The sequence below is a fragment of the Leptodactylus fuscus genome, chromosome 2 (assembly GCF_031893055.1).
Source record: "Leptodactylus fuscus isolate aLepFus1 chromosome 2, aLepFus1.hap2, whole genome shotgun sequence".
NCBI lineage: Eukaryota > Metazoa > Chordata > Amphibia > Anura > Leptodactylidae > Leptodactylus > Leptodactylus fuscus.
This window is the reverse complement of record NC_134266.1, coordinates 153216887-153244755: the sequence shown is the minus strand read 5'-3', so window position 1 is coordinate 153244755 and position 27869 is coordinate 153216887. Positions and strand designations below refer to the sequence as shown.

General features: G+C 38.9%; 1 protein-coding gene across 7 annotated transcripts in view; it reads left to right on the top strand.

Moving 5' to 3' along the window:
• AUTS2 (activator of transcription and developmental regulator AUTS2) overlaps window positions 1-27869 on the top strand; it is a 1077115-nt gene that overhangs the window by 205057 nt on the left and 844189 nt on the right. For all 7 annotated transcript variants that reach the window (XM_075264852.1, XM_075264857.1, XM_075264856.1 and 4 more), the window contains exon 2: window positions 24064-24291. In XM_075264852.1, coding sequence (XP_075120953.1) covers window positions 24064-24291 — 228 coding nt within the window. The remainder of the gene's footprint in view (window positions 1-24063; window positions 24292-27869) is intronic.

Here is a 27869-nt window from a genome sequence, read left to right as displayed (position 1 = left end):
CAAGGAGAAATGTTCTTTCTTTCAGGGAACGTACTTTCCAGCCCTGCTTATTGTCTGAGCGGTAATTAAAAGTTACTAAAGATTTAGCACATTTTAGCAGCAGGTGCACTTGTACTGCTTTATGAATATGGATGAACTCCTTATTTAAGCACTTAGTAATTCCATGCCAGTTCTCTTCTATATAGTATGTACAGCATACTCAATTGCACTCACACAACTTCATCTCCCTTGTATTCTTTGTTACTCTGGGATCGTGATGCTTCACTTACTGCAATGCTCATGAAGTGTTTTTTCAATAATAACAATAATAATAATAATGATAGAAAATAATAGAAAGCTATATAAATTGTGAACATTTGTGTGATATGATGAAGAGGAAGGGTTAGAGTGAAAATAAATAGAATGACCACTATAAAACATTCAGAATCACATTACCCTTTTATAGGGAGTCTGTCACCCGAGCCCGACCTATGAACCCTGCTCCATAGACAGATACAGTAGGTTGGAGTCACCATTTTTGCCAATATGCAGATGAGCTCTTTGGAGCAATGAGGGTGTAGTGGTTGCTGCAAAGTAAGTGGCAATGCACTTGTTGCTCCAAACAGTCCATTTGTATTTTGACAAAAGGTGATAGTACAGCTATGGAAGTGCTTATTCACTAGGGCAAAATGCCATTTGATTCAGAAGAATGCAACCTATCTATCTGTGGAGCTGGGTTGATATGCTGGGATCTGGTGAAACACTCCTTGTAATTAAAATAAATATAAATATAAGAGGCATTGGAGCAGATTTACTATATTAAATGCACCAGAATTCTGTATTCAAGCACTGAGAACTGGATTATAGCAGGACTACATCATTGGTGCCTCCAAGGACCCGTAGATCCTCTCCTATTTACTTGAATAGGGGGCAGAGCTGCTTCTGTCTGAATTCTCTGTATACAACTTCTGGCAGCTGGATTATACGATTGTCATGAGGTTTGAACTACAGACCCCAACTGATGGGATAATGATTTATTATCCTAATAATAGGACCTCAGTATCCAAAACTAATGGGGCCTTAGACAACCCCACGAAGGACATACAACTTAAAGAGGTTGTCCAGAATTTGGACACATCACCAAAAAAAAAAAAAAATTCCCATTGCTTTGGTGTCCTGTCCACTGTCCAATTAGGGGAATGCTACACCTTCGCCGCCAGAAGTCCTGCATCGCACATGACCACTGAAACAACACATATGTAACAGGGTCCTCTACGATGGTCATGTGCAGCTCTGGACTTCTGGTGGCAAAGGTACAACGCACCTGAACCAACAATAGAGAAAGACACCAGAGCGCCGCGGACAGGTCAGTACGACAAATTTTTTTTTATGTTAGACAGTACCCTGTGTTCTCTGTGGTTTGTCCAATCCCTGGCCAACCCTTTTAAGTTCTACTTAACATAGTATTTAATATATCTATTACTATCTATTTTATTTATAACAGAAGAAAAAAATGATCTCACAAAATTTTGGACATTGTCCTTTTTTTCCAAGCTGAAGCTTGAATGCTGTTATTATTAATATTATAGTGATGGAAAAATTGAGCACATTTGTCACTTAGTACAGCTGGGATTCTCATTCCTTATAATTTGATTTGATTAACATGGAAATAGTTCACACATTCACAACAAGCTTGTTAAACAGGGTTTGAATTGATGAGGAAAACTGCACATTACAAGCACATGTAAAGCGGGAAGTATCAATTATAAATAATAATAGGAGAGACTTCCCTGAAAACGCTGTAACAAGCTGGCACTTGACAAAGCATGTCACATTAAAGTGTTGTTTTCATAATGCTACTGCAAACACTTGCAATTACATTTACTCAAATGTGTTCTAAAATTGGTGTGATGTTAGCAAGGGTGACGATGCTTGGCATGCGTTTTTATGCCTATTATTTTAACCCTTTATGAATGGGAGGTTTCATTTTACATTATGACATCAACATATATCCAAGTACATGCAGTATAGAGTTTGTTGCCAAGCAATTTACAGCTCACATATTAGAAACCCTGAAACCTTTTAACACAGAACAATGAACTGTTCTGCTGATTTTTATCATTCAGACACATGCAATCTGATGTCTGTGACATCTTCTGGCTGGTAGAGGAGGTCAAAGAATGGAAATGGCTTCAGAGTGGCTCTCAAACTATTATGGATATGCAGAGGGCCCCACAGGAAAATACCATCACAGCAAACCAACTTAGCACAAGATAAATCAACATTACAGTAGATCTGCTAATGCTACATGCAGTTTTGTGTATGTAAAGTTGTATATTCCTCATAAAATAATTCTGGAGAATATTTCCATAGAACTCTGCCATTCCTCCGTAGGACTGTCTGCCATTCCTCCTTAGGACTCTCTGCCATTCCTCCGTAGGACTGGCTGCCATTCCTCCTTAGGACTCTCTGCCATTCCTCAGTAAGACTCTCTGCCATTCCTCCGTAGACCTCTCTGCCATTTCTTTGTAGGACTGTCTGCCATTCCTCCTTAGGACTCTCTGCCATTCCTCCGTAGGACTTGCTTCGATTCCTCCTTAGGATTCTCTGCCATTCCTCCTTAGGACTGTCTGCCATTCCTCCTTAGGACTCACTGCCCGTCCTCTGTAGAACTCAATGCCATTCCTCCATAGGACTGTCTGCCATTCCTCCATAGGACTCTCTGCCATTCCTCTGTAGAACTCTCTGCCATTCCTCCATAGGACTGTCTGCCATTCCTCCATAGGACTCTCTGCCATTCCTCTGTAGAACTCTCTGCCATTCCTCCGTAGGACTGTCTGCCATTCCTCCGTAGGACTGTCTGCCATTCCTCTGGAGAACCCTCTGGTATTCCTCCGTAGGGCTGTCTGCCATTCCTTCTTAGGACTCTCTGCCATTCCTCCATAGGGCTCTCTGCCATTCCTCAGTAAGACTCTCTGTCATTCCTCCATAGAACTCTCTGCCATTCCTCCTTAGGACTCTCTGCCATGCCTCTGTAGAACTCGCTGCCATTCCTCCGTAGGACTCTCTGCCTTTCCTTCATAGGACTGTTTGCCATTCTTCCCTAGGACTCTCTGCCGTTCCTCTATAAAACTCTCTGCCATTACTCTGTAGGACTGTCTGCCATTCCTCCTTAGGACTCTCTGCCATTCCTCCGTAGAACTCTCTGCCATTCCTCTATAGGACTCTCTGCTATTCCTCCATAGAACTCTCTGCAATTCCTCCGTAGGACTCTCTGCTATTCCTCCGTAGAACTCTCTGCCATTCCTCCTTAGGACTCTCTTCCATTCCTCCGTAGAACTTTGCCATTTGTTATTCATGGAAATACATGAATGAATTAATAAGTGGGTCTATGTACTCTTACACTATCCAGTCAGTAGTCAAAAGGTCAGACTATTGACACAGACAATAATTCCACTCATTGCCAAGAGAGAAGCAGAACAGTGGCACAAAAGAAAGTACTAAAAAAGTGCTCAGGGAATACAAATAACTTAAACAGGAGACCTGACAGATCATATTTAATTTTTTATCACTTACCATCTTTTTAACCCCTTCTCGACATCTGTTGTACATGTGCCTCGGATGTTGGGACTTTAAACATGGTGCCTACTCAGGAGCTGACCAAACCCCATAGCCGTAGGTCTACAATGTTTCACACAGTGAAGACCCATTAGCAATGCCCAAAATCAGAGTCCCTTCTGATCATGGGCATTAACTCTACAGATTCCTTGGTTAAATCCTCCCAAGACATCTGAACTGGACAGCACCATGTTCACTTAGACTGCTGTTCCCCAGAGCAACATCCAGGGATGGCGATCCTTTACCAGCCTCTCAATATATATATATATATATATATATATATATATATATATATATATATATATATATTAAGGTACAAGCTTCTATATGGTTTCTGAAGTTTATTAAAAACCACTACAAATGCATGCGCAATAAGGCTGTACAAGATAACCAAAGTTTTAAAAAAAAAAGGTACCAGAAAGCCCCTGTATTCCACTGCATTTATTGCCGTGCTTGGCTTGAGTTGTGCTTGTAAGATATTATTATAGCAGGACATATTAATATTGTTATTTTGCAGTAAATCTTTCCTTTTCTCCCCCTGGTCTTTAATTCATTGTTGAGGTCACGCCACTATGTATCAACCTTTAAAGGCTAGAAATCGCCACATTAATTGGCTTCTTGAAGGTCATATGTAAAACATATATTATGCTCAGCAAAGTAAATCAGCCAAATGACCTGACCTATGCAAAGAACAGAAACATTTACAATCACTTGTAAAAATGTTACAATGAAATTTTGATTGCTAAATGCATTTATTAATGTTATCCTCAGGGATAAACATTTATGCTGAACTATAAAAAAGGAAGGTAAGAAATAAAATCAGATACTTCTAACTGCTCTCTCTCTCTTTCTGCCTCTCATATATATATCTAGTTATATCACTGTGTGGTTTAAAGGGAACCTGTCAGGTCCACTTGGGATACTATACCACCCACAGGTCCTTATAGATTGGTGGTTTATTGTCCCAAATCATCCTGTTGTAAATCCATCCAAGCTGGCATTAAAAAAAAAATAAACCTTTATACTTGATTAGAGATTATCTTGTTTCACTGGACTCATCTTTGGTGTTCCCAGCGCTTGGACAAGGTTATTCACTACAGCGTCACTGTGCAGGTGCTGGAGGTAGGGGGCATTCGCACTAAAGTCAAGGTGTACTCAGGGGTGAACCTACCTCTTTCGCCGCCCGAGGCTAATGACAGAAAGCCGCCCCTCCCCCCCCGGGAGGAGGGGGCGGAGCGGAGTGAAGGGGGTGGGGTGAAGCGAAGGGGGCGGGGTTTAGCAGCGTTTTCAGGCAGAGAGCAGGCAGGGAGAGGACATTTTTATTGTGAGCACGGATGGCTTTGTAACAGGACAATTTGGGATACTAAACTCCTGGTCCATAAAGACCTATGGGTGGTTTAATGTTCCAAATTGCCCTGAAAGATTCCCTATTAAGTTAAATAGGGACAATATTTAGCATATTACTGTTCATACTCAACATATTCAATACCATATTGTTTATACTCATGTTCTATTAGTTTATATTATGAAGACATGATAGCTTAGTGGGGTGGTCTATAGGGTTGGTCTTCTCCTAGAAATGGTGTTTTCAGTGCAAATAGTGATATAGTAATCTGATTCCATACAATTGTCAATATCATTGACTTGAACAGATGAACACTGGTTACAAGTTGGCATTTACAGATAAAACTGTTGCTAAATCCCGCAGAATAATGTCTTATTTAACTTAGAATTCAATATTTACCCAGGTAAAAAGAAATATTATTCCCACTGAATCTTCTTGCCAATAATAAAAAAATGGTTCAAGAGAGATAAAAAGGTTCCGTTTGGGGCAACGCGGTGGCTCAGTGGTTAGCACTATAGTCTTGCAGCGCTGTAGTCCTGTGTTAGAATCCCGCCAGGAACAACATCTGCAAGGAGTTTGTATGTTCTCCCCATGTTTGCGTGTATTTCCTCTTCATTCTACAAAGACATACTGATAGGGAAAAAAAGTACATTGTGATCCCTAAATGGGGCTCACAACCTACAGAAAAAAAGGGAAAAAAAAGGTTCAGTTTGGTACCCTACCCTGGTATGTAAATAACAAAACCTGCCTCCACCTGGCTCCAAGGACCTTGGAACTTACCCCAGTAGCTCCCTCTATCTACACCTAGGGAAGTCGTTAATATCTCATATATTACAACAATTATACCCACATGTGTAATAATAATAATAATAATAATAATAATAATAATAATAATAATAATAATGATAATTTTATATTAATTGTAAGTGTTTAATTAAATATATATATATATATATATATATATATATATATATATACATACATACATACACAGTATGTATATTTAGAGGCTTTTTGCCAATACACGTACAATGCCGTAGTCTCTGAATAAATGCGTTTCCTGCTGGATAAAAAAATGAAATCACAGAACTAAATTATTTTCTCTCAAAGCTAGTATTTGAAGTAATTGTATCCCCTTCTGTCTGAAAAAAGATGAAGTGAGTTATTTTCCTCTCAGGAAGTGACTGGGCAGCTTTTGTTGGCTCCCATTTGTCGAAATAATAGCGCTGTAGGGGGCTGAGTGTGTAGATGTGTGCGTTTTTCTCTCTGTATATGTCAATCTCCAATTACAATGGCTCAACAGATGTCAAAGAAATACCACCTACATAATGGTTATTGGAACCTTTACTTATTGCAAAGAGGGAACAGAGAATGTATTTAACTTTTACTTGGAAACTGACCCCATGCCAAGGAAAGCATTCATTTTCTCCTTTGCTGCTTTTTATTTTGTGTCTTACATCCATACAAGTTCTGTTGAGACATTTTGACATTATACGTTTCTTTCTCTTCTTGTCATTTCCATTTCTAAAAATGTTCAGTATCTTTATTAAAATAACTAAAATCTACAGTTTCAAGCTGTGGTAAGTATATTCATGAACCCCGGTGGTTAGCTATCCTTCTCATCAAATTGTAATACTGGTCCATCTTTCCAGCAAAGCATTAGATCCAGGATATAACTGACTTTATGAGGAGGTTAGTAGTATAAGAAAGCTTGGCAGATAATAGAGTGATATTTTTGTGCAAATTATTACCTTGCTAGCTAGAAGAGACATGTACAGAAATGTGAAATAAAAGAGCAAGAAATCAAATACATGCGGCTCCTACTATTACAAACCAGTCTTGTGTTACCGGATCGCAGCCCGTAATGTTAACAAGCGCCAACTCTTGGTATTTGAGCAGTATTACATTAAAGTTTGGTAAAAGATTGGTTGGTTGGATGGCTTTTGCTTTGTAGTTTAGTTTTCTTCAAGGTACAAATACGAAGAACACAAAGGCAGTAGTAGGACGCATGGGACAATGAAACATGTCATGTCACATCTATCCACTATCACAATGGTAATACTAATGGTGGTGACACATCTATTCTCTACCACCATGGTAATACTAATGGTGGTGTCACATCTATCCTCTACCACAATGGTAATACTAATGGTGGTGACACATCTGTCCACTATCACAATAGTAATACTAATGGTGGTGACATATCTATCCACTACCACAATGGTAATACTAACAATGGTGTCACATCTATCCACTACTACAATGGTAATACTAATGGTGGTGTCACATCTATTCACTACTAGAGATGAGCGAACACTAAAATGTTCGAGGTTCGAAATTCGATTCGAACAGCCGCTCACTGTTCGAGTGTTCGAATGGGTTTCGAACCCCATTATAGTCTATGGGGAACATAAACTCGTTAAGGGGGAAACCCAAATTCGTGTCTGGAGGGTCACCAAGTCCACTATGACACCCCAGGAAATGATACCAACACCCTGGAATGACACTGGGACAGCAGGGGAAGCATGTCTGGGGGCATAAAAGTCACTTTATTTCATGGAAATCCCTGTCAGTTTGCGATTTTCGCAAGCTAACTTTTCCCCATAGAAATGCATTGGCCAGTGCTGATTGGCCAGAGTACGGAACTCGACCAATCAGCGCTGGCTCTGCTGGAGGAGGCGGAGTCTAAGATCGCTCCACACCAGTCTCCATTCAGGTCCGACCTTAGACTCCGCCTCCTCCGGCAGAGCCAGCGCTGATTGGCCGAAGGCTGGCCAATGCATTCCTATGCGAATGCAGAAACTTAGCAGTGCTGAGTCAGTTTTGCTCAACTACACATCTGATGCACACTCGGCACTGCTACATCAGATGTAGCAATCTGATGTAGCAGAGCCGAGGGTGCACTAGAACCCCTGTGCAAACTCAGTTCACGCTAATAGAATGCATTGGCCAGCGCTGATTGGCCAATGCATTCTATTAGCCCGATGAAGTAGAGCTGAATGTGTGTGCTAAGCACACTCATTCAGCACTGCTTCATCACGCCAATACAATGCATTAGCCAGTGCTGATTGGCCAGAGTACGGAATTCGGCCAATCAGCGCTGGCCAATGCATTCTATTAGCCCGATGAAGTAGAGCTGAATGTGTGTGCTAAGCACACACATTCAGCACTGCTTCATCACGCCAATACAATGCATTAGCCAGTGCTGATTGGCCAGAGTACGGAATTCGGCCAATCAGCGCTGGCCAATGCATTCTATTAGCCCGATGAAGTAGAGCTGAATGTGTGTGCTAAGCACACACATTCAGCACTGCTTCATCACGCCAATACAATGCATTAGCCAGTGCTGATTGGCCAGAGTACGGAATTCGGCCAATCAGCGCTGGCTCTGCTGGAGGAGGCGGAGTCTAAGATCGCTCCACACCAGTCTCCATTCAGGTCCGACCTTAGACTCCGCCTCCTCCAGCAGAGCCAGCGCTGATTGGCCGAATTCCGTACTCTGGCCAATCAGCGCTGGCCAATGCATTCTATTAGCCCGATGAAGTAGAGCTGAATGTGTGTGCTTAGCACACACATTCAGCTCTACTTCATCGGGCTAATAGAATACATTGGCCAATCAGCGCTGGCCAATGCATTCTATTAGCTTGATGAAGCAGAGTGTGCACAAGGGTTCAAGCGCACCCTCGGCTCTGATGTAGCAGAGCTGAGGGTGCACAAGGGTTCAAGTGCACCCTCGGCTCTCCTACATCAGAGCCGAGGGTGCGCTTGAACCCTTGCGCAGCCTTGGCTCTGCTACATCAGAGCCGAGGGTGTGCTTGAACCCTTGTGCACACTCTGCTTCATCAAGCTAATAGAATGCATTGGCCAGCACTGATTGGCCAGAGTACGGAATTCGGCCAATCAGCGCTGGCCAATGCATCCCTATGGGAAAAAGTTTATCTCACAAAAATCACAATTACACACCCGATAGAGCCCCAAAAAGTTATTTTTAATAACATTCCCCCCTAAATAAAGGTTATCCCTAGCTATCCCTGCCTGTACAGCTATCCCTGTCTCATAGTCACAAAGTTCACATTCTCATATGACCCGGATTTGAAATCCACTATTCGTCTAAAATGGAGGTCACCTGATTTCGGCAGCCAATGACTTTTTCCAATTTTTTTCAATGCCCCCGGTGTCGTAGTTCCTGTCCCACCTCCCCTGCGCTGTTATTGGTGAAAAAAGGCGCCAGGGAAGGTGGGAGGGGAATCGAATTTTGGCGCACTTTACCACGCGGTGTTCGATTCGATTCGAACATGGCGAACACCCTGATATCCGATCGAACATGTGTTCGATAGAACACTGTTCGCTCATCTCTATTCACTACCACAATGAAAATACTAATGGTGGTGTCACATCTATCCTCTACCACAATGGTAATACTAATGGTGGATTCACATCTATCCACTACCACAATGATAATACTAACGATGGTGTCACATCTATCCACTACCACAATGGTAATACTATTCGTGGCATCACATCTATCCTCTGTCACAATGGTAATACTAATGGTGGTGACACATCTATCCATTACCACAATGGTAATACTAATGATGGTGTCACATCTATCCATTACCACAATGGTAATACTAATGATGGTGTCACATCTATCCACTACCACAATGGTAATACTATTCGTGGCATCACATCTATCCTCTGTCACAATGGTAATACTAATGGTGGTGACACATCTATCCATTACCACAATGGTAATACTAATGATGGTGTCACATCTATCCATTACCACAATGGTAATACTAATGATGGTGTCACATCTATCCACTACCACAATGGTAATACTAATGGTGGTGAAACATTTATCCACTACCACAATGGTAATACTAATGGTGGTGTCACATCTACCCACTACCACAATGGTAATATTAATGGTGGTGTCACATCTATCCACTACCACAATGGTAATATTAATGGTGGTGTCACATCTATCCATTACCACAATGGTAATACTAACGATGGTGTCACATCTATCCACTACCACAATGATAATACTAATGGTGTGTCACGTACTAATTTTCTCTGAAGCATCAGCCATAACTGGTGTACAACTCCTGTATCACTCATGCCCTAAAAATGATGTGTATTATAATGTATGTGTTGGGTCAAGGCGCCCCTGTTCTAGCCCACGCTGCCCACATTCAAAGAAAGTGGCGCGCAAGACACAGGACAGGGGATGTAGGGCATCTTTGGTGCAAGAAAGGGGCTCACATTAAAGATGCCCTACATTATCTAGCAAAACTAGCATAGATTAATAACATTTCCTGATGTCTCTAGGCTTCAAAGAAAATCAGTCATGGATCTATGGGGAGAAATCTTTCAAAAGGGGGTGCTAGAGTGAATTTTCCTTTTTGAGTAGTTTTTCCACAATTCTTGGAAAAACAGGCTTTCTAAGGAGTCATAGTACCCCTACTGAATTTAGTAGAGATTATGCACTTTTCTTATGGGAATAAGGATCAAACAACCTTGTTTTAGGACTTTAATATGCCATTAAAGTATTTGGTGCATACACTTCTTTAAACCTGAAGGAGTATTCCAGACTATGTTATACTAGCTAAAAGCGATATAAAGTGCCATAGTTACAGTAGAATCAATATAATGTGTTGTATTCTTCCCTAGAGGTTCATACTTCATATATAGCTTATATACGCTGATAAAATATGTGTGATTGGACTTTACCAAACACATTTGGCACAATAAGCATGTTTTTATTAAAATTGCTATACCCTCCACAATATAGTCACAATGATTCGCTTCTAAGTAAGAAAAGATTTCCAGACCTTAAATTCCTGCAGTGAACTGATAAGGTGCGAGGTCTCTGCTTCAAAGTACTTTTATAAGTTTGAGGTGGAAATCTGAGGAGCTTTATACTGTAATTCTCTGATATATCAGCAAATGGATTACAATAGTTTACTTCCAGCGTACTTTCACCTTGAAGTATACATTATACAGTATAAATAGATTATTACCCTTTTAGTAGTGGCAGTGTTCAGATGCTGGGCTGCAGGGGTTTTAAAATTCACCACCACCCTCTTGTATATTGGTCACCGTATCAGATTCTGCTGATGTTGATCTGACCATTGATTCCAGCTTGTAGTCTACTTGTGCATACCCAGAGAAATGGTTCGTTTGGTGCATCACTATGTAATGCGCACCACCAATTATAAATATTTTTTATGCACATGAACAATACAGAAGAATATAAGAAACTAAGCTATATTTTATTAAAGTAGTATGTACTGTATTTCTCCTCCACTTATTAGGCTTTCCTCTTTCTTCTCTAAACCCAGACTATTAGATTTCTACTGGCTGGTTACTTGCTCTATTGCCTCATTCTTTGCAGGGATAGATCCTTATTGAAAGATATAGCAGTGTCAAAGGAGCCCTTTTACTCACAGTGTAGCTGAGCTGCAGCTTTGTGCATTTTCCAGCAGCCTCTACCTTCCCCTCTCCTCTCCATAGACTTCTGTATCGAAAGTAACTTAGCCTGATGACTGCATATGGAAGCATATTTGTTTATAAATACATATTACAAAATTTTTTATATTCAGCTGCACTATTAATTTATGTATAGGTGTCTTGTAATTGGAGATTACGTTCTCAGCCGGGTGTGGTTGGCTTTTTATAAGGAGTGGGGAAGTAGGGTCCCAACCCGTTGTGTACAAGATGTAAGAGACCCACACTCAGTGTGTAGCTTAAATATTTGGAAACTGTAGAATCACCTCTACTTGATATTGTAACTAGGTTTCTAACCAATTTACTACTGGCACACTCAATTTAACTTTGAGGCTAAAGATCTAGCGCCCCCTGGTAGGGGTAATCGTGGTTCAGATTGGTTTCTCCAATAAACTCACTGCTTCCCAAGCTAGTACAGTACTTCGCGATATCCCAAAATTGCACCAGTTTTGTGATCTCCACAGTGTTCACATAAAGACCCCATTAAAGGAGTTGTTTCATCAGTTTATAAAATTAGACCCATTGATCATTTCATCATCATCACATCGAACTGTGATTGGCCGCAATTGATGTATTAAATACTGGCCAATGAAATGAAGAGCTCACCATGTAATACATAGAAAGACACATTTCTAACCAAGTAATACATCGACAAGTTAAGTTTACCATAGTGAAGTCGCTATTCGTCTTTGATTCTCTATCTAACTGTGCACCTGAGAATAGTCCTACTCTATGTCTATATTCCGTAATAGGGCCTGTGAACAGGACAATCTAAAATCTAATATGGTTTTAATGGAGATAATATTCTTAAGCAAAAACAACAAGTCAAGACACTTGCTAACCATTGAGTTAGACATGAATTAAAGGGGTATTCCCATAACTTGTTCTGAAGTCTGAAGGCTCTGTACTCTCTTAGATCCTGGATTTCTCGCACATTGGTGGGCGGGGTTTCATTTGCTCTGCTATCTGCTATGATCCACAGTATGATGCTGATGTGGAAACTGATATAGCAGAGCTGACTTTGAGTGCACTTGCATTACATACAGAGGTAACGGACTCCTTATCTGAGCCCTTGTCAGCCAAATTCAATTGAACCGGCACAGTAATCCCGGTGCTCTCACCTCCCCCTCCCTATGAGGAGCTCCGTTGCTTGTCAGCCCCTCTTCCCCCCAGGAACAGGCAGAAGCAGGCAGCTACGTCACTTGACAAATGAGCAGATAATCCCAAGGGCCAGTGTCAACAATGAAGTGAATAAATTAAGATAGCGGCTAAGAAAAGCAGTTTTGATAAAGCAATGTATTTAGAAAAAGTCTTACATCCACATAAACTAGCAGTATAGATAGGATCCTTGTGATGGGACAACCCCTTTAGGTGCATTCTAATAATAGTAAAAATCTGTCTTTAAGAACGGCTTACTAAATTATATGTAAAATCGATAATATTCAATTAAGTATTAAGCATTGTGAATTGTTTTATTTTTATTAACTGAAATAACATTTTAGCACAATCCTGAATCCTTCCCGTAATTCTTATGTCAAAACTATTTATTTCACATTACCGCTTTTCTTTTATTTTAATCTGTTTCTATTTTAAATGCAGGATTCGAATTGTACACAAAATGGAAATATTACAATCCTATATAACAAAGTGTGAGGCATCTTCTGCAGTATAAGATAAGCCAGCAGCTCCCTTTGTAAAACCCAACCATAGTTGTTGACCAGACCATATCAGCCACTGCCATGTGTTCATTTAAAATAAGGTCTTTAAATTCACAATTTAGAGGTCTGAATGTACTTCTCTGTTATAAGATATCGGGATTGTAATTCTACTAGCTTCATGGTTTCTACAGTAGTTATGGATTGAAAATGTCTACAGTAAAATGTAATTAGCATTAGAAATCTGAGGGATTAGATTTATATACCCATCCAAAAAATTCTAATCTATTACACTTTACGCGAGGTTTCACTATGTTTGAGTCAATGTTCAAATGCACATTGAAAACCATTAGGTACTGTAGGAGAGTCCTGGTTTGGTATTTTTCTCACTAGGGGTGCTGTTCTACTAAAGCTACAAAAATGCAATAAAGTATTACAAAATATTTCAGTGAAAGGGGCCACTAGAAAATGTTCATGAGCAAAAAGCCACACTGGAGGACTCATTCATTTGTGTTTTCAGGTAGCACAGATGATAATATGTAGTAAATCTTAGTGAGTGTACGTATAGATGTTTCCTTTCTTACCTTTTTCTTGGCTAGTCATGTCCAGAAATCTGTCATGAGATGATGAGCTCTTATAAACAACATCATTTATATACTCTATCATATAATGTATATCATACTAGCTTCTGCCCGCGACTTTGTCTCCATGTTTACATTGATGATCCGCCTGCTCCAGTGTTTTGGTAGCTCTCAAGCTGGCCTGCCGCTGAACTTGTTCCTCGCGCCATGCCTGTGATTGTTCTGGCATCTCAGCAGCCCGCTGGGACACTATATAGTGAGTGTGTTGTTGGCGTCAATGATTCGCCTGCTTCGTTGTTTCAGCTGAGTTGCTTAATGCCTAGTTTGCTCAATCCTCCTCAGTTCTGCTTGAGGAGAACTCTAAAATCAGAACCAAGAAAACATACCCACACACTCAGAATACTAAAAAAAAAGTCTAATTTTCTTTTGACTTTTTTAGTATTCTGAGTGTTTGGGTATGTTTTCTTGGTTTTGATGCAGTGGTTTTTAACTTTACAGTATATTATATGAAATACTAAATGGTTCCACAGTGTAGTAAAGTATGTCCTACAAAAAATAAGCCCTCATAAAACCGTGAATGAAAACCTTAAATAGTTAAGAATCTTAGAAAACAGAGAGTGAAAACCAACACAAAAACTAAAATTAGCCTTAACATTAATGGGTTAAAGGACCGTACTGTATTTCCTGGGATAAGCCATTTTGGGCAGGTTAGACTAAATACAGTAATCTTCAGTAGGATCACAAGTTCATGTGCCATTCCTAAAACCAGTAGGAAAATAGATTTACTTGTGAAAAAATTAGCAGCCCTTGTAAGTTTCATTTAACGCTTACTTTAGGTTTCATGCTCTTTTAATGTGGTTATGGTATACTTGTGCTTAAAGTAATAGTTCCCTGGGGCTGTTCTCTTATAACTTTCTCGTGTGTTTTTTTCTTCTCTTACAATATCTAAACCAATAAATTGAAACCTTTTAAGAGATGATGTTGTAGGTTCACTTTATATTTTACTCAATAAACCTACATAACTACTGTAGCCCTCCGGCAATATTCCATGTGGTGTACAAAACCCTTTGAATCAAACATGTTTAACATTGACATATTTGCTTCTTGTGGATGAATGAAAAATACTGAAAGACAAGTATTCAGTGATGTTAATTGCAAATTTAGGAATTTTCTGATTACTACAAATACCCTTGAGAAAGTGACTATAAAATAAATACTTTGTAAATTACTTTAAATTTCACCATTTCTGAGATACGGCAGTAAATACCATTATCTATTCTGTTTTTAAGGTTGTTCCTCTAAACCTAGAATTCTGCCCTGCCCCTGGTCTCTGATGTGGAAGCCTGTGCTATACTTTTACTGCCATACAATGTTCACGTCTATACTGTCTGCATTAGCTGTAGTCACCAAGCTGCACTCTGCTTGTTATTGTGCTTTCTGTAACTTTTATGGGTTCCATTGACTTCTATGGCACCAAAAATCACATGACATCGAAAGGACAGTATAGTCTTGAGGCAGTCCTTATGCAATGTCTCAAGAACTTTCAAACACATTGTTATATCAAAATAGACTGATGGGATGGAGGACCTGCTGGATTAATAAGAGTTTTTCCCCGGGCTAGATCAATGAATTTAAGATAATCTTTTTCACCTTTGACTTCTTCCTGAGAAATTCACTGTTGGTAGCTGCATACATGAAAACATGACATGTAAATTCATAGCAAAGTGCAAAGATGAAAGAAAAAGACAGGCATATGGAACTGGAGGACAGGCAAGTTCACAATAGAAGATAACGCCTCTGTAGATAACATCACATAATACCAATCATTACATCCACTACTTACAAATTGATAGGTTATCTCATCCCCCTCCCTGCTCAGAGTATGCCCAGAAAACTCTCCCATAGATCGCAATAAGTCAGCTCCAGACTATTGATGGCCTTGGCTATGCTGTAAATCATATGATTAAATGTTAACATAGTAGAATAGAAGCACAAGGCAAGATGACAGGTCCATAATCATATAAAAAAAATACAGTAATAGAAATCTATAATCATAGTATACAAATTAGTAGAAAAAAAAACAGGAAATTTTGTGTTTTTAATAAATAAAAATAAATTGGTAATTTGTTCCATTTATCAAGGGATATTATCCGGTAATGCTGAGCAATTATATTAGGCTCCGGTAAGGCAAAGCCTTTCAGAGTGTCTTGGAGATCCTTAAAGGGATTCTATCATTAGAATCCCTTTATGAACTAAGAACACGTCTGAATAGCCCTAAGAAAGGCTATTCTTCTCTTACCTTTCTTTAAATGATCCCGACTGCCGTTCCTGAGAAATTTCTTATTTCTTCCATATGTAAATGAGTTTTCAGACAGCACAGTGGGCGTTCACTTTTGTCCGAAAACTCTCCAGCAACGCCTTTGTCGTCTTCTCCCGACTACCTCTTCGGCCACATCTTCAGCCAAAAGCACCGACTGCGCATGTCCATTGGCCATTTTCCTGTGCACTTGTGTAAGAGACCACAGAAAAATGGCTGATGGACATGTGCAATTGTTGCTTTTGGTTGGAGATGCAGCCGCTTAGCCGACAAAGAGGCGGTCAGGAGAAGAAGACAGAGGCGTTGCTGGTGAGTTTTCGCAAAACTGAACTCCCCCAGTGCTTTCTGAAATTTCTCAGGAATGCCAGCGCGGATCAGAAAAAGAAAGGTAAGAGAAGAATAGCCTTTGTTAAGGCTATTCCGATGTGTACTTAGTTAAAAATGGGATTCTAATGATAGAATCCCTTTAGGAACACAGGAATTATGTGCATATGAGAGGTAAATACATAATGGCTTGTGAAACAAGAGCACTGCTGGTGTAGAATCCTTCTATTACGGTAATGAAGATGTGAGATAGTCAGTTATTATACGCTGCAGATATACAGCATTGTGCTTTTGAATTAGCCTGAGATATCATATTATGTGAGTGCCATGTAACAGCTTCAATAATGATGTTCTAGTGGCTTTTCACTTTATGTGAAATGACTCAGAGTGACAGATACTTAATCTTTGGTTCGGTAATAAAAGGCATTCATCTCTAGGTTACATGCAGCTTCATTGACAGTCAGACTGTTTGGTATCTCCAGATTTGTGTCTTTCTCACTAAGTAATCTATTATGATGATACATGAATATAATACCAATCTATTTACATCAGAGGGGAATGTGTTACAGTTAAACACCTTTGTTTCTTTAGCTACCGTACATCCTTATATTACCTGACTGGTATCTCGGTTTGTTTCTGGCCATGGACAACATCTGCAAGGAGTTTGTATGTTCTCCCCGTGTTTGGTGGGTTTCCTCTGGGCACTGCAGTTTCCTCCCACACTCCAAAGACATACTAATAAGGAATGTAGATCAGCTTTACTAGGAACAGAGAGTGATTCTGAATATAAGTAAACAACATAAATAATGTTACAGCTCATTTAGTACATCTTTAAGAATTGCAAGAAACAAAGACATACACAACAGAAAAAACAGTCCCAAAGCAATATACAAGCACTTCCATCTACATAGCATACTGTCTCCATCTGTCATTCACATGTTTATGTCATAAGCATTCAGTAATCTCTTGCTTCTGTACCCATGTCACGAGTCATGACATTGTGCTTAGCGCTACACTATCAAGACTACTAAGGATTTTAAGTGCTATTCAACAGGGCATTGTAAACCTCTTATCCTTAGCCAATGCAACTGAGCATTTCTAACCCATTGCAAAGTCTCCTGAGAAAACAGATGCCATATTGGATTTAGATCAAAGACAACTGAACGTAGAGGGCATCAATTTACAGGGAAATGTTGATTCCATTTATGCAATGTAGATGCCACATTTAGGCTTGATACAATGGAAATAGATGAAACCAAAGGAATTTTAAGTGTAGCCTTTCCTGCACTTGTCTTTTGATTGTCTTGTAGCACAGATTTTATAAGCCTATTCTTTCCCTAGAGCAAGTAAACAGCATGCTGAGATTATCTGTGTGGTGGATAAAATATGTCTTATACCCTCAGGTGCACAAAGCATAAAAACAGAATGAAATGGATTGTTAGAGTAACCTATCTACAGTATGAAATGGTGGATGTATGACATACTTAAAGCTGTTTCTGCTTACTTCAGCCTGTTTAATAGTGAATTGTGAAGTGAATATTAGTGCATGCTATTAGTTCGCAGAGCACATAGAACACTGACAATCCTTAGGCGCAACATACTGTATCAAAGACATATAATACCGTCTGACAGTATGAGGGCTATGAATGAAATGAAATATTTTTTTGTGTGTGCCTCTAGTGCTTTGGTTGATATAAAAAATATTTAAAAAAAACTTACATTTTGACCAGCACTGTCTACCCGTGGTACAATAGAAAAACATTTACTCATATACAATAGTTGGTAGAACCCAGCAGATGTTTCCTTACGGATGGTATTGATCGACACAATACTCTCGGATGCCTGTTGAATCTCCTGTTGTATTTGAGCCATTGGTTGGGTGCAGTTCCTCCGAATATCTCTGGCCAGCACCCGTCAGTCTCTATTTCCCAGTTTCGGGGGTCTGCCGACTCGGGGCACATTCTGACAATCACTGTTCACCTTCCACTTCGTAATCACATTAGGCCACTGTTTATTTTGGGTAATTCAGTTTGCTTGCTTCCTTAAGTATTGACCATTTCTGTGGTATCCCACAATTACCTCTTTCTCAAAATCGGACAACTCTGCACTTCATGGCATCTTGCATGTGACTAATGCCAATGCTGTTTCCTATTTAACGGTGGAAGATGTGACATACATCATGACCACAGATATCTTCATTTTCATGGGTGTCCAAATACTTATAGGTAGACAGTGTATAACTCTAAAGAAGGTATGAAGAAGAAAGATGGAGTGCTCTATGTTATGACCTGGTCTTCGCTATCTCAGCCTGTTAGGTTCAGGCGTGGAGTGTCTGAATGGCGTTCTGCATGTGAATTGTTCAATGTGCGGCAGGGGAATATTCACACTGGGCATGCGATATCTGCGGTAGCACTCTTGCATGGATCGTGCGATGAGCTGCACCGCTGGTCTTTGCTGTAGTGTGTCTTAGCCTCTGATAGGGTTAAGTTTTTCTGCTGTACTAGGACTCTATGCGGGTTGTGGGCGGTTCAGAGTTCTGATATCCAATTGGCCTTCTGAATACTCCTGCTTCTGACTATTTAAACTCCGGTTTACAGGTTGTCAGTTGCCGGTCTTAAACTTCAGTTTCCTGTGTTCAAGATATGGTCTGTCTGCCTGAAGCTGCTATCTCATCTGTGTCTTGCAGCCTCCTTTGCTTCTTATTTATGCTATCCAGATATTTGCTAAGTATTGAGCATACTGATCCAAGCACAGTTGTTCCGGGTACAGTGAACCCTAGCTTTTTTTCCTGTTTGGACTTTTTGTAGGGTTTTTTGATGTGTGATACTAGTTCTGTTTACCTATCCCTTTGCATAGTGTCAGTATTTCTGTGTTTCACATTTATTTCTCCTCTATACTTTGTGTTCCATCATGTTCACTGTCAGTCAAGTCGGACACCTGTGGGGGCTTTTTCTGTATCTGCCGCTCCTTCATAAATGTGAAACAAGTCAGGGTTTTCTGTTTCTCTTGTAGGTGAGTTGTTTCTGCAGCTGTGTCTGTGCCCACTCAGTTTAGTTAGTCGGGCCCATGGCTGCTTCTAGTGTCCGAGGCAGGGATTAGGAGTATCAAACACTAGATATTCCAAACTGCTCTTACTCTGGTTTTTTTTATTTTATTTTATTGTTTTCTCTTAAACTTGACTGAGAGATTACTTGATTTGTTTTGGGCTGTTTTTGATCATACCAGAGCAGACCTATCTTTAGTAAGGGGAGAAAAGTGTGATAACAAATCAGTTTATTAATCAATATTCTATGAAGAAGATTTAGAGTTTTCTGCCAGAAAATAAATCTATTCAAATGATATTAAGCTACATTATAAAATAGTTAAAAGGTGGCCATTGACTTGTGTCATCATTGGATTAAACAAATCACTGCCTGGTCAACTACTAAGTTGCCATTGCAGTGATACTTACTGTGCAGTGAATGTTCACTATCAGACTGAATTTTGCTGGTATAAATCTAAATTGATCTTTTTATTTTCAATTTATTTTTAACAGTTCTTGCTATGTTTTGCCGTTTTTACCATTCTGGCCACCTTCTCTTCACCGGAGTTCCAAGTATGCAATGTAAATTATCACTGGCTTCCATATACAAAAGTAAGAAGTAAGCTCCTATACTCCCTCTAGTGGTGGCTGCAAGAAGCCAGAATTGTATCATTTAAGTGTATGCATTGTGGATTTGGAGCTTTGTATCAAAAAAGCAAAGCTCCGACCTCTGTAAAGGTTTTGTTAAGAAATAACTGTAGTGGAATATTGGACCTAGATGAAATGGTGTTAAAAGGTAGAGATCACTTTAAGGTATAATTATAGGGGATCATAATGCCAATTTTAACAGCAAATAGAGGCAAAAGGAATAATACAAACGTGTTTATTCTCCATCTGACAATCCTATTGCCTTAAGATGTTTATCTGTTTGGCAGTATCCTATTTTCCTGTAGGCTACAGATGTAAAAAAGGAAACTGAAGTAATATTGACAGTGTTTCAGATGGTATTAGGGTAGATTTAATTCTGTGTAATTTTGTGATAAATTTTGTCTGTGAGCCTCTTATTGTTCTCTTATCATGTCCTTATTGATTTTACTTTTGGAATGAGTACATGCTGTTAAATAAATGTAACCATTAACCGTAGCCCTCTAGACAGCTCGATGCTTCACTCCGAGAGAACAAAACATTAAGTATCCTTGTGCACATGAGCTTATTTAAAGCCTTAGAATGAAAACAGATTACATGCACATGCCAGCACAATAGAAAATATCCGAACCAATGTAGAAGTCAACAATTGCTTATTTATGGCAAGTACTGATAGTGTGCTCAAAAACCGAGCCTATTCACCCAAACAACAAGAGGTAAATAGACAAAGCTTAAGTCTTTGAGAACTGGGGGTGTTTACTGAGATTAAAGGGGTTCCAAAAAAAACCCTCCAAGGGTAGGAAATTATGTGTAAAGAAATAGCCTATGAAATGACATCTTTACTGTGGGATCAGTGGGGACTAGAGTAGATAGAATCAGCATGGCAGAGCTGGAATGGAGGGATATTAAAATGGTGAGTTTCCTACTTTTGGAGGGGCATAGAAACCCTTTATTTGCTATGGCTATCAGTTTCTATACACTAGAACCGTGATGGTGAACCTATGGCACGGGAGCCAGAGGGGGCACTCAGAGTTTTCTCTTTGAGCACTCATCTGTGGAACAGATTATACTGTGTGGGGGCCACTGTGCAGCAGATTATACTGTGTGGAGGCCACTGTGGAGCGGTTTGTAATGTGTAGGGGTCACTGTGAAGCAGTTTGGACTTTGTGGGGGTCACAGTGGAGCAGAAAGCTCTATAAAGCCCCATTCACATGACCATATTTTGCAGGTCCGTAAATTTATGAAATTGTGGGTCCGCACATTATTAAGGTTAAAGTCCCGTGTTGGCACTTTGTGATAAATTAGTGGGTTTTGGGTTGCAGTTTGGGCACTTGGTCTCTAAAAGGTTCGCCATCACTGCACTAGAACAATATGTGTCAGAGCACTAGTATATGTAGATAAGTCCTCATTTTCCTCTTAGCTCGTGTCTATATGTGCTACCCATCGGTTATTCTATGAAATTAAGGGGTTTATTTTAGCATGTTGCAATATTATTTTATATCAGATATTATTTTTAAATTAAGATATAGGTGGAATCATCTGTGTACAATGTAACGAAGGTATAAGTGATTTCCAATTTTATAAAAACAATGAATCTTGATTTAGTCACATGATAAATAGCTGTAAAGTATACCATAGGCATATGGGAAATTTCCCCATGAGTTTTACTATTAGGAGGCTCCTACATTGGTAGAAACTTGTGTTTATATCTTATTATGATTACAATGTTCTGGCAATATATGATATTGTAGTTTGGCACCTATGTTGGCTTTCATATTTTCAAAAAATGCATAGGTCTTCCTATGTATATCAATGACAGGGGAGCATTGGCAATGTAACTCACCAGGAATTTTCCTGTTGGACCAGTGGCTTTTTTCACAAAGTCGGCTGCCTGATTCACTGAAATTTTACATGTCTGGTCTTCCTGATGCATGCTGGATTACCTATACATTTATTATTCTATGGGTAACACCATTCTAACTCCGCCTATTTTTGTTGGCGCTGCCTACTGCAAATTTGGACTCACCTACAACATGAGGCCACTTTTACATTTTTCCAGAGGCACATTAAGTTCCCAATCCGCCCCTACCTCCACAGACCTTCATCCACGTTTCTCTGTTAATATTCTGAGTATAGAATATTGTATTTGACAGTAATATAACATTTGATAGCATAAAATGGTCAATTACTTTAATGAAATAGTGTACAGGTGATAAAATGAAGACGGTATTGAATTACTTAAAGACATACCATTTTCATTCTTATCCATTTTAGTATTTCTAGAGTCCCTGGAGGCTATAATGCCTCTATTCTGGATCATTGGGGATCATGCATGCTTGAGATCACTTCTACATAATAACACAAGCCCTATGACTAGTGCTCTAAGGCAGAATTGAAAGAGATAAAAGACATTATACTATATATTTAAAGTTATACATGATATTCCTGGGCTCCTTTTTTATTACCAAAAGTTGTGTGATTCTTTTAAGTTCCACAAAACAATTTTACTGGTGCTACTTTATTATTTTGAGTTGAATTCGCGCAAAAATTGATGAAAATGTAACACACAATTATGTTGACCCCTTTTGCTTTCTGCTGATGGAGCAGTCGGAACTCGGCAATCTAGTCTAATAAAGCTGCAGTGTTGCATGACTTGCAAAGAAATACATCCCATCTAGCTTGAGACCAAACACGATTGCTTAACTTTTTATGAAGATGATGTTTTGTTTCGGCTGTAACAAATGGTAATTTTTATTTTTCCCAAGCATGCATTGCACTTTTCTTTTTCATTTGCAATTATAATAGACGTTTATTAGTCTTGCTGTACATTAATAAAAAGGAACAACATATTGTTAAATATTCATATGAAAGGCAATAATGAAAGCTTTTTTCCCTATGTGTGGATCAGTTTGAAAACTATTTCCCTGTCAAAGCATTCTCTAAATTACTTGTTACCGCCAGCCCCACTGATCTGATCTGACAACTCCTTTCAATTCCAGTTTCTCAAGCCTCTTGGTTTAGTTCCCAAATCTGCTTTCTGCCCGGAACTAGAGTGTCTAATGCATTCAGCCATTTCTGCTCCAAGCATTTTAGCTGTTTGATTTCCAAGGCAAGGTCTATGTGGTATATCAGCATGTTATTGTTTAGCGTACAATACTATCTGGAATGTCAGCCTAAAGAGGTTTTGACACTGAAGGGCCCTAGAGAGTAAAGTTTGTAAAATGTGTGGAAAACTGTTTCAGCAATTCCTGCCTTTTAAACATTTAGCAGCTAAGGTCTTTATGTCACTCCTTTTTAACATTTTTAGAATGAAGACAGATTTAGTGCTCAAATACAACAATGTAACATTAGTTAGACCTTAGGTATATGAAGACTGATGAAAGACAAAAGCCTTAGTGATACATGTTGTAGGCAATTACATCTACTTACCATTTTCCAGTCCAGACAATGTATAAGACTAAGGCCACACAGAGCTTTTGGTTTTTGCAGAAATACAGTGGAAAAACATTTACCCCTCATTCACATCTGCGTCTGGGATTCTGTTCGGGGAGTCTCGAATGAAAACCTATATGCATGAAAAACGGTTAGCTAAGAAACCACACAGACCCCAAGTGTGGTTGTTATTGTTAACCACACTTGTTATTGTCCAGTGTTATTCAATGACGCTAATATATTACCACTGATGTGCATGTCCATTTTGACCACAAATTGTCCTTATGACAAGCCCAAGAGACACCTAGCCAGAAAATACCCTGACAAAGGAATGAGATATTGTTTTTTGTTTACATCTTTGAGTTGTACTAAAATTGTTATTGTATGATATGGAGAAATGATAGAATGGAGAATATGAACTATTGTTGTGTTGGAAGGTTGGAGGCTGCAACTTTTACAGTCATCATGGTTGTCTATGTATATATCTCCCAAAATATGTGTTGGACCTTATTAATGTCAAAGAGTGATGTGACAGGTACCCATAACAAAAAGTACCCTTTTTGACTGTAAATACTATTTTTGTACATGTTTTTATAACACTTTTAACCTTATTGTTATTTCTCTTTCTGCAGAAGGATGGAACCCTAATGCCAGATGAGCGCGAAGCCAAGCAGCAGACCCCTCTCAGTAAAAAGAAGCGGGACATATTGAGCAATGGGCTGCCTTTAAAACCACAAAAGAACAATACGTCACAAAAGCACAATAAATACAACCTCCACTCTAGTTCAGATAGGGAAAATGATCGCAACCTCTGCCAACAACAGTTCGGAAAGAAAAGGTTTCAGAAGAAACAGAAGCAGGTAGGGTATGCTTTGACTTTACATTCTCCATGGCTTTAATTCCCCTAGAAGAATGTGTCTTATTTGTGCTGTTTATATGTGAACTACATGGCACTAACAGTACTCTATGACCCGGTTTATTCACCTGAGGCAATAAAGGGCCTTTCATGGTTAGCTGAGTGCAGCTTTATTAGCTTCTTACTGAGACACAGCTGTCTATATAACCTGCTGTATCGTTACCTAGCTGGCCCCTGAAATCTACTTCTATTAAGTCTATCAATTTAGGAGGTATTACTGACGGGCTGGTGAGGTCACTTGTTCCCTGCATGAATGACACTATTAACTTTAAGACACTTGTGTAAGGCTCCACTCGTCAGGGGCTCATTTCCTAAATCATTTCATTGGCTTAAGGTGCCTAAGGGCTACTGAAGTGTGAAATACTCTACATCTGCCATAATTATTTCACTCTTAACTTTACATTACACACTATATCATACATCCAAGGTAACGGCTCTGCTTTTTGCTGGTGGCTAATAGTATAGCATTTATGTGGCGTGTTCTTTGTTCAATATTAACCAGGACAGAATAAACACGAGCATTGTGTCCTTTAGGATGCATTAAGTCTTGCATATAGCTTTTTCTCAATAGTATTTCTCATTTTTACACTGGGAACAAATTACAGGTTATACACCCAGACTATACTTTATAAAACACTCACTTTGGTTCTGGGTTGAACCCCGCATTGCATCATACAAAAGCCCTTGAAATTTTTCTATGTTGTTTATTAGATAATGTGCTATAATGTGTCAATACTCACATTATAGAACTAAAGGGAGTCTGTAACTAGAACCCGCAGATATAGGTTAGGGTCACCTGAAGCAAACAGTGTTTTCCTCTTGGGAATCCATGCCTCTTTTGGTGAGACCTTGCATTTTTTGTCAATGTGCAAATGGTCTATTTGGAGCAATGAGGGCGTTGCAGCTTACTTCTTTGGAGCAATAAAAAAGCTCATTGTCGCTACAAATAACTGATTTACATATCTCAGCTATGGAGGCATCGATTCACATGTCGAAAACACCATTGGATTCAATTGACCATAATCTATATATCTGCTGGATTGATATGCTATTTTATGATGACAGATTCCTTTTAATAAGCTACTACAGAATACCTGTATCACCATATTAAAACAAAATTCAGATTTGGTGACACCAGGAAATGATACAGGGTTCACGGAACCAGTTTGTGTATGTGTGGTGTATACTTTGTATCATGTTTCATTAGAAAGACAACAGCAATAGTTAAGTAGGTTGTTACATTGTAAAATGCTCAGTTGGTTTTAAAAGGGTCTTACCAAATAATAATACACATTTTCAATATCTTTTCTTATATCTCCTTGATCAATACAATGACAGCTGGCTTTAACCACTTGGAGGATTGTCCATACTGTCAATATATTCATAAATTTTTAGGAACAGCGCATCATAGAGTTATAAGAAAAGATGCCTCAGAATTGTTTCACTGTTTCATGAGGAATACAAGTATTGTACTTACTAAAACAGATATATCAGGAATAGTGATGGGTCCTCTTTAAGTGACCATGGAAGAAGCCTTGGATCTGCAAGTTACAGTTCTTTTTTATTCTATGTTTTTGACTGCATTTGGTATAAGCAGTACAAGTATTTTTGACCAAACATGTTTTGTACTATATTGCCAGATCTACACAGTATATACCAAAAGGGGTATTCCCATCTGAAGGGTCATATTCAAACTTGTATCTTAAGCAAATTGAAGTTTTTTACACAATACATTGCTTCATGTATCTTCCTCTGTTTGCCAGATATAGCTAAATGCCTCATTGTTTCTAGCTGGTTGAGTAGGTTATACACCTGCTCCAGGTTGGGATGATGACTCCTGACTATCTATATTCTCTTCTTTCTCGCTTTCACTGCATATGGATTTCAGTTTTTAACCATTGATAAGGGCTAGATAAGTTTCTTCAGCTGTGTATGTGAAACCAGAGATAACTGTGCCCTCCAGGAAGTAGAGGGGAGAGGAGACAGGAGGGCAACCGAAATCCTGAGATTAGAAACCCCTTTAATTATCTGTCAGCGTTAATGTCCAAATGGCACCAGTTTGGAGACTGTAGACAGACTGCAATTTGTGTACTATACGGTATATGTACAGGCGTAAGTGGTTCAGCAGAATAAGATCTCACTCCCTTATCGCGAGTTCTAAGTTTCTATAAAAACCTCTTAAGACATTAATTTCAAAGCGTGTTATGGAAGTTTGAAACCTTTGAAAATCTGGTCTATTATTAGACTTTGGAGATTATGGTTTGAAGCTTATTACTTCATGTCTCCTACCGGTAATGCAAGAGCTGTTTTGTGAGCCAGTCAAGTTTGTTCTAAAATTGAGCCAGAAACTGAAAAGTCATTTCCTAAGGCACTGCTTTAATTGCATAACTCAATATATAAAACTAAATTATATACTATTTAGATAAAACATGCTCCTTAGCCGTTTTATGCAAATCTTTCTGGCATTTGAACAGGTAGTATAATGTATTCATCAGCTTAACCCAAAGCTCTGACACCTCTTAGATCTGCGAGCTCTCATCAGTACGCTAATTAAAGCTTATACTTTAGTAGCAGTGTGAACGATTTCCAACCCTTCATTTTCATTTCAGCTGTTAACAAATATATTTATTAAATGTCTGGAAATTGTAGAACAGCCAATAATTAAGCACTACATTGTACACCAGCATTTGGAAGTTATTAAAAGAAATGCATGAAAGTAAATGAGCTATATGTCCTAATGTACTGTTAAATGCAATTAGTGGAATTAACTTTCCCAGGGAAGTAATAAGAGAAGGAAAAATGTTCTGTGTTCACTGGATTTGGTCTCATATACTGAAGACTAGATCTTGGAAGAATTCAGTTTAATGCACTTTACTTCATCATTGATAAAATTAAATATCTAGCAGTTATTCTAAATCATTAGAAATAATGACTAGAACCATTTTTTACCCATTTCAGGACTGCGCCTTTTTTCCTGGTTCAAGATCAGACACATTTTCGCTATATTTTTTCCATGCACGCGATTATGAGCGCTATAGCATTTTTTTTTCCCTTTGGATTATTCAAATAATTTTTTGTCCTTTTTCAGATGAATAGGACTTTTATTTTTCTGTTTTTACTTTTCCATAATTTTTGCTACTATAAAAAAAAAACAAAAAAACATGAAAAATGTGAAAAACAGACATGTTTCCTCTGTTGCTGCTAAAATAAAATTAGCTTTGGTAATTTTTATCTATGTGACAGTTATTTTCCCAGCTAGAACCTGTGACGTGGGTGTTGTTTTTTTAAATTTTTAATTTTTTTTTTTTTTTTTTTTTTTTTACACATTACACCAAACCACTCTACCCTTATAAGGACAGAATAGACCTTTGGGAGGCACTTTAACTCTCCCTTTTTGGGGCAGATTTTTGCTGATGTACCAGCCCCGGTTGCAGTCTCCTATTGGTTGATCTGTGTTCTTACCATTACCAAAGGCAGTAATGTGATGATGTGGCTACAAGTGGAGCCTTCCATAGCTTTATA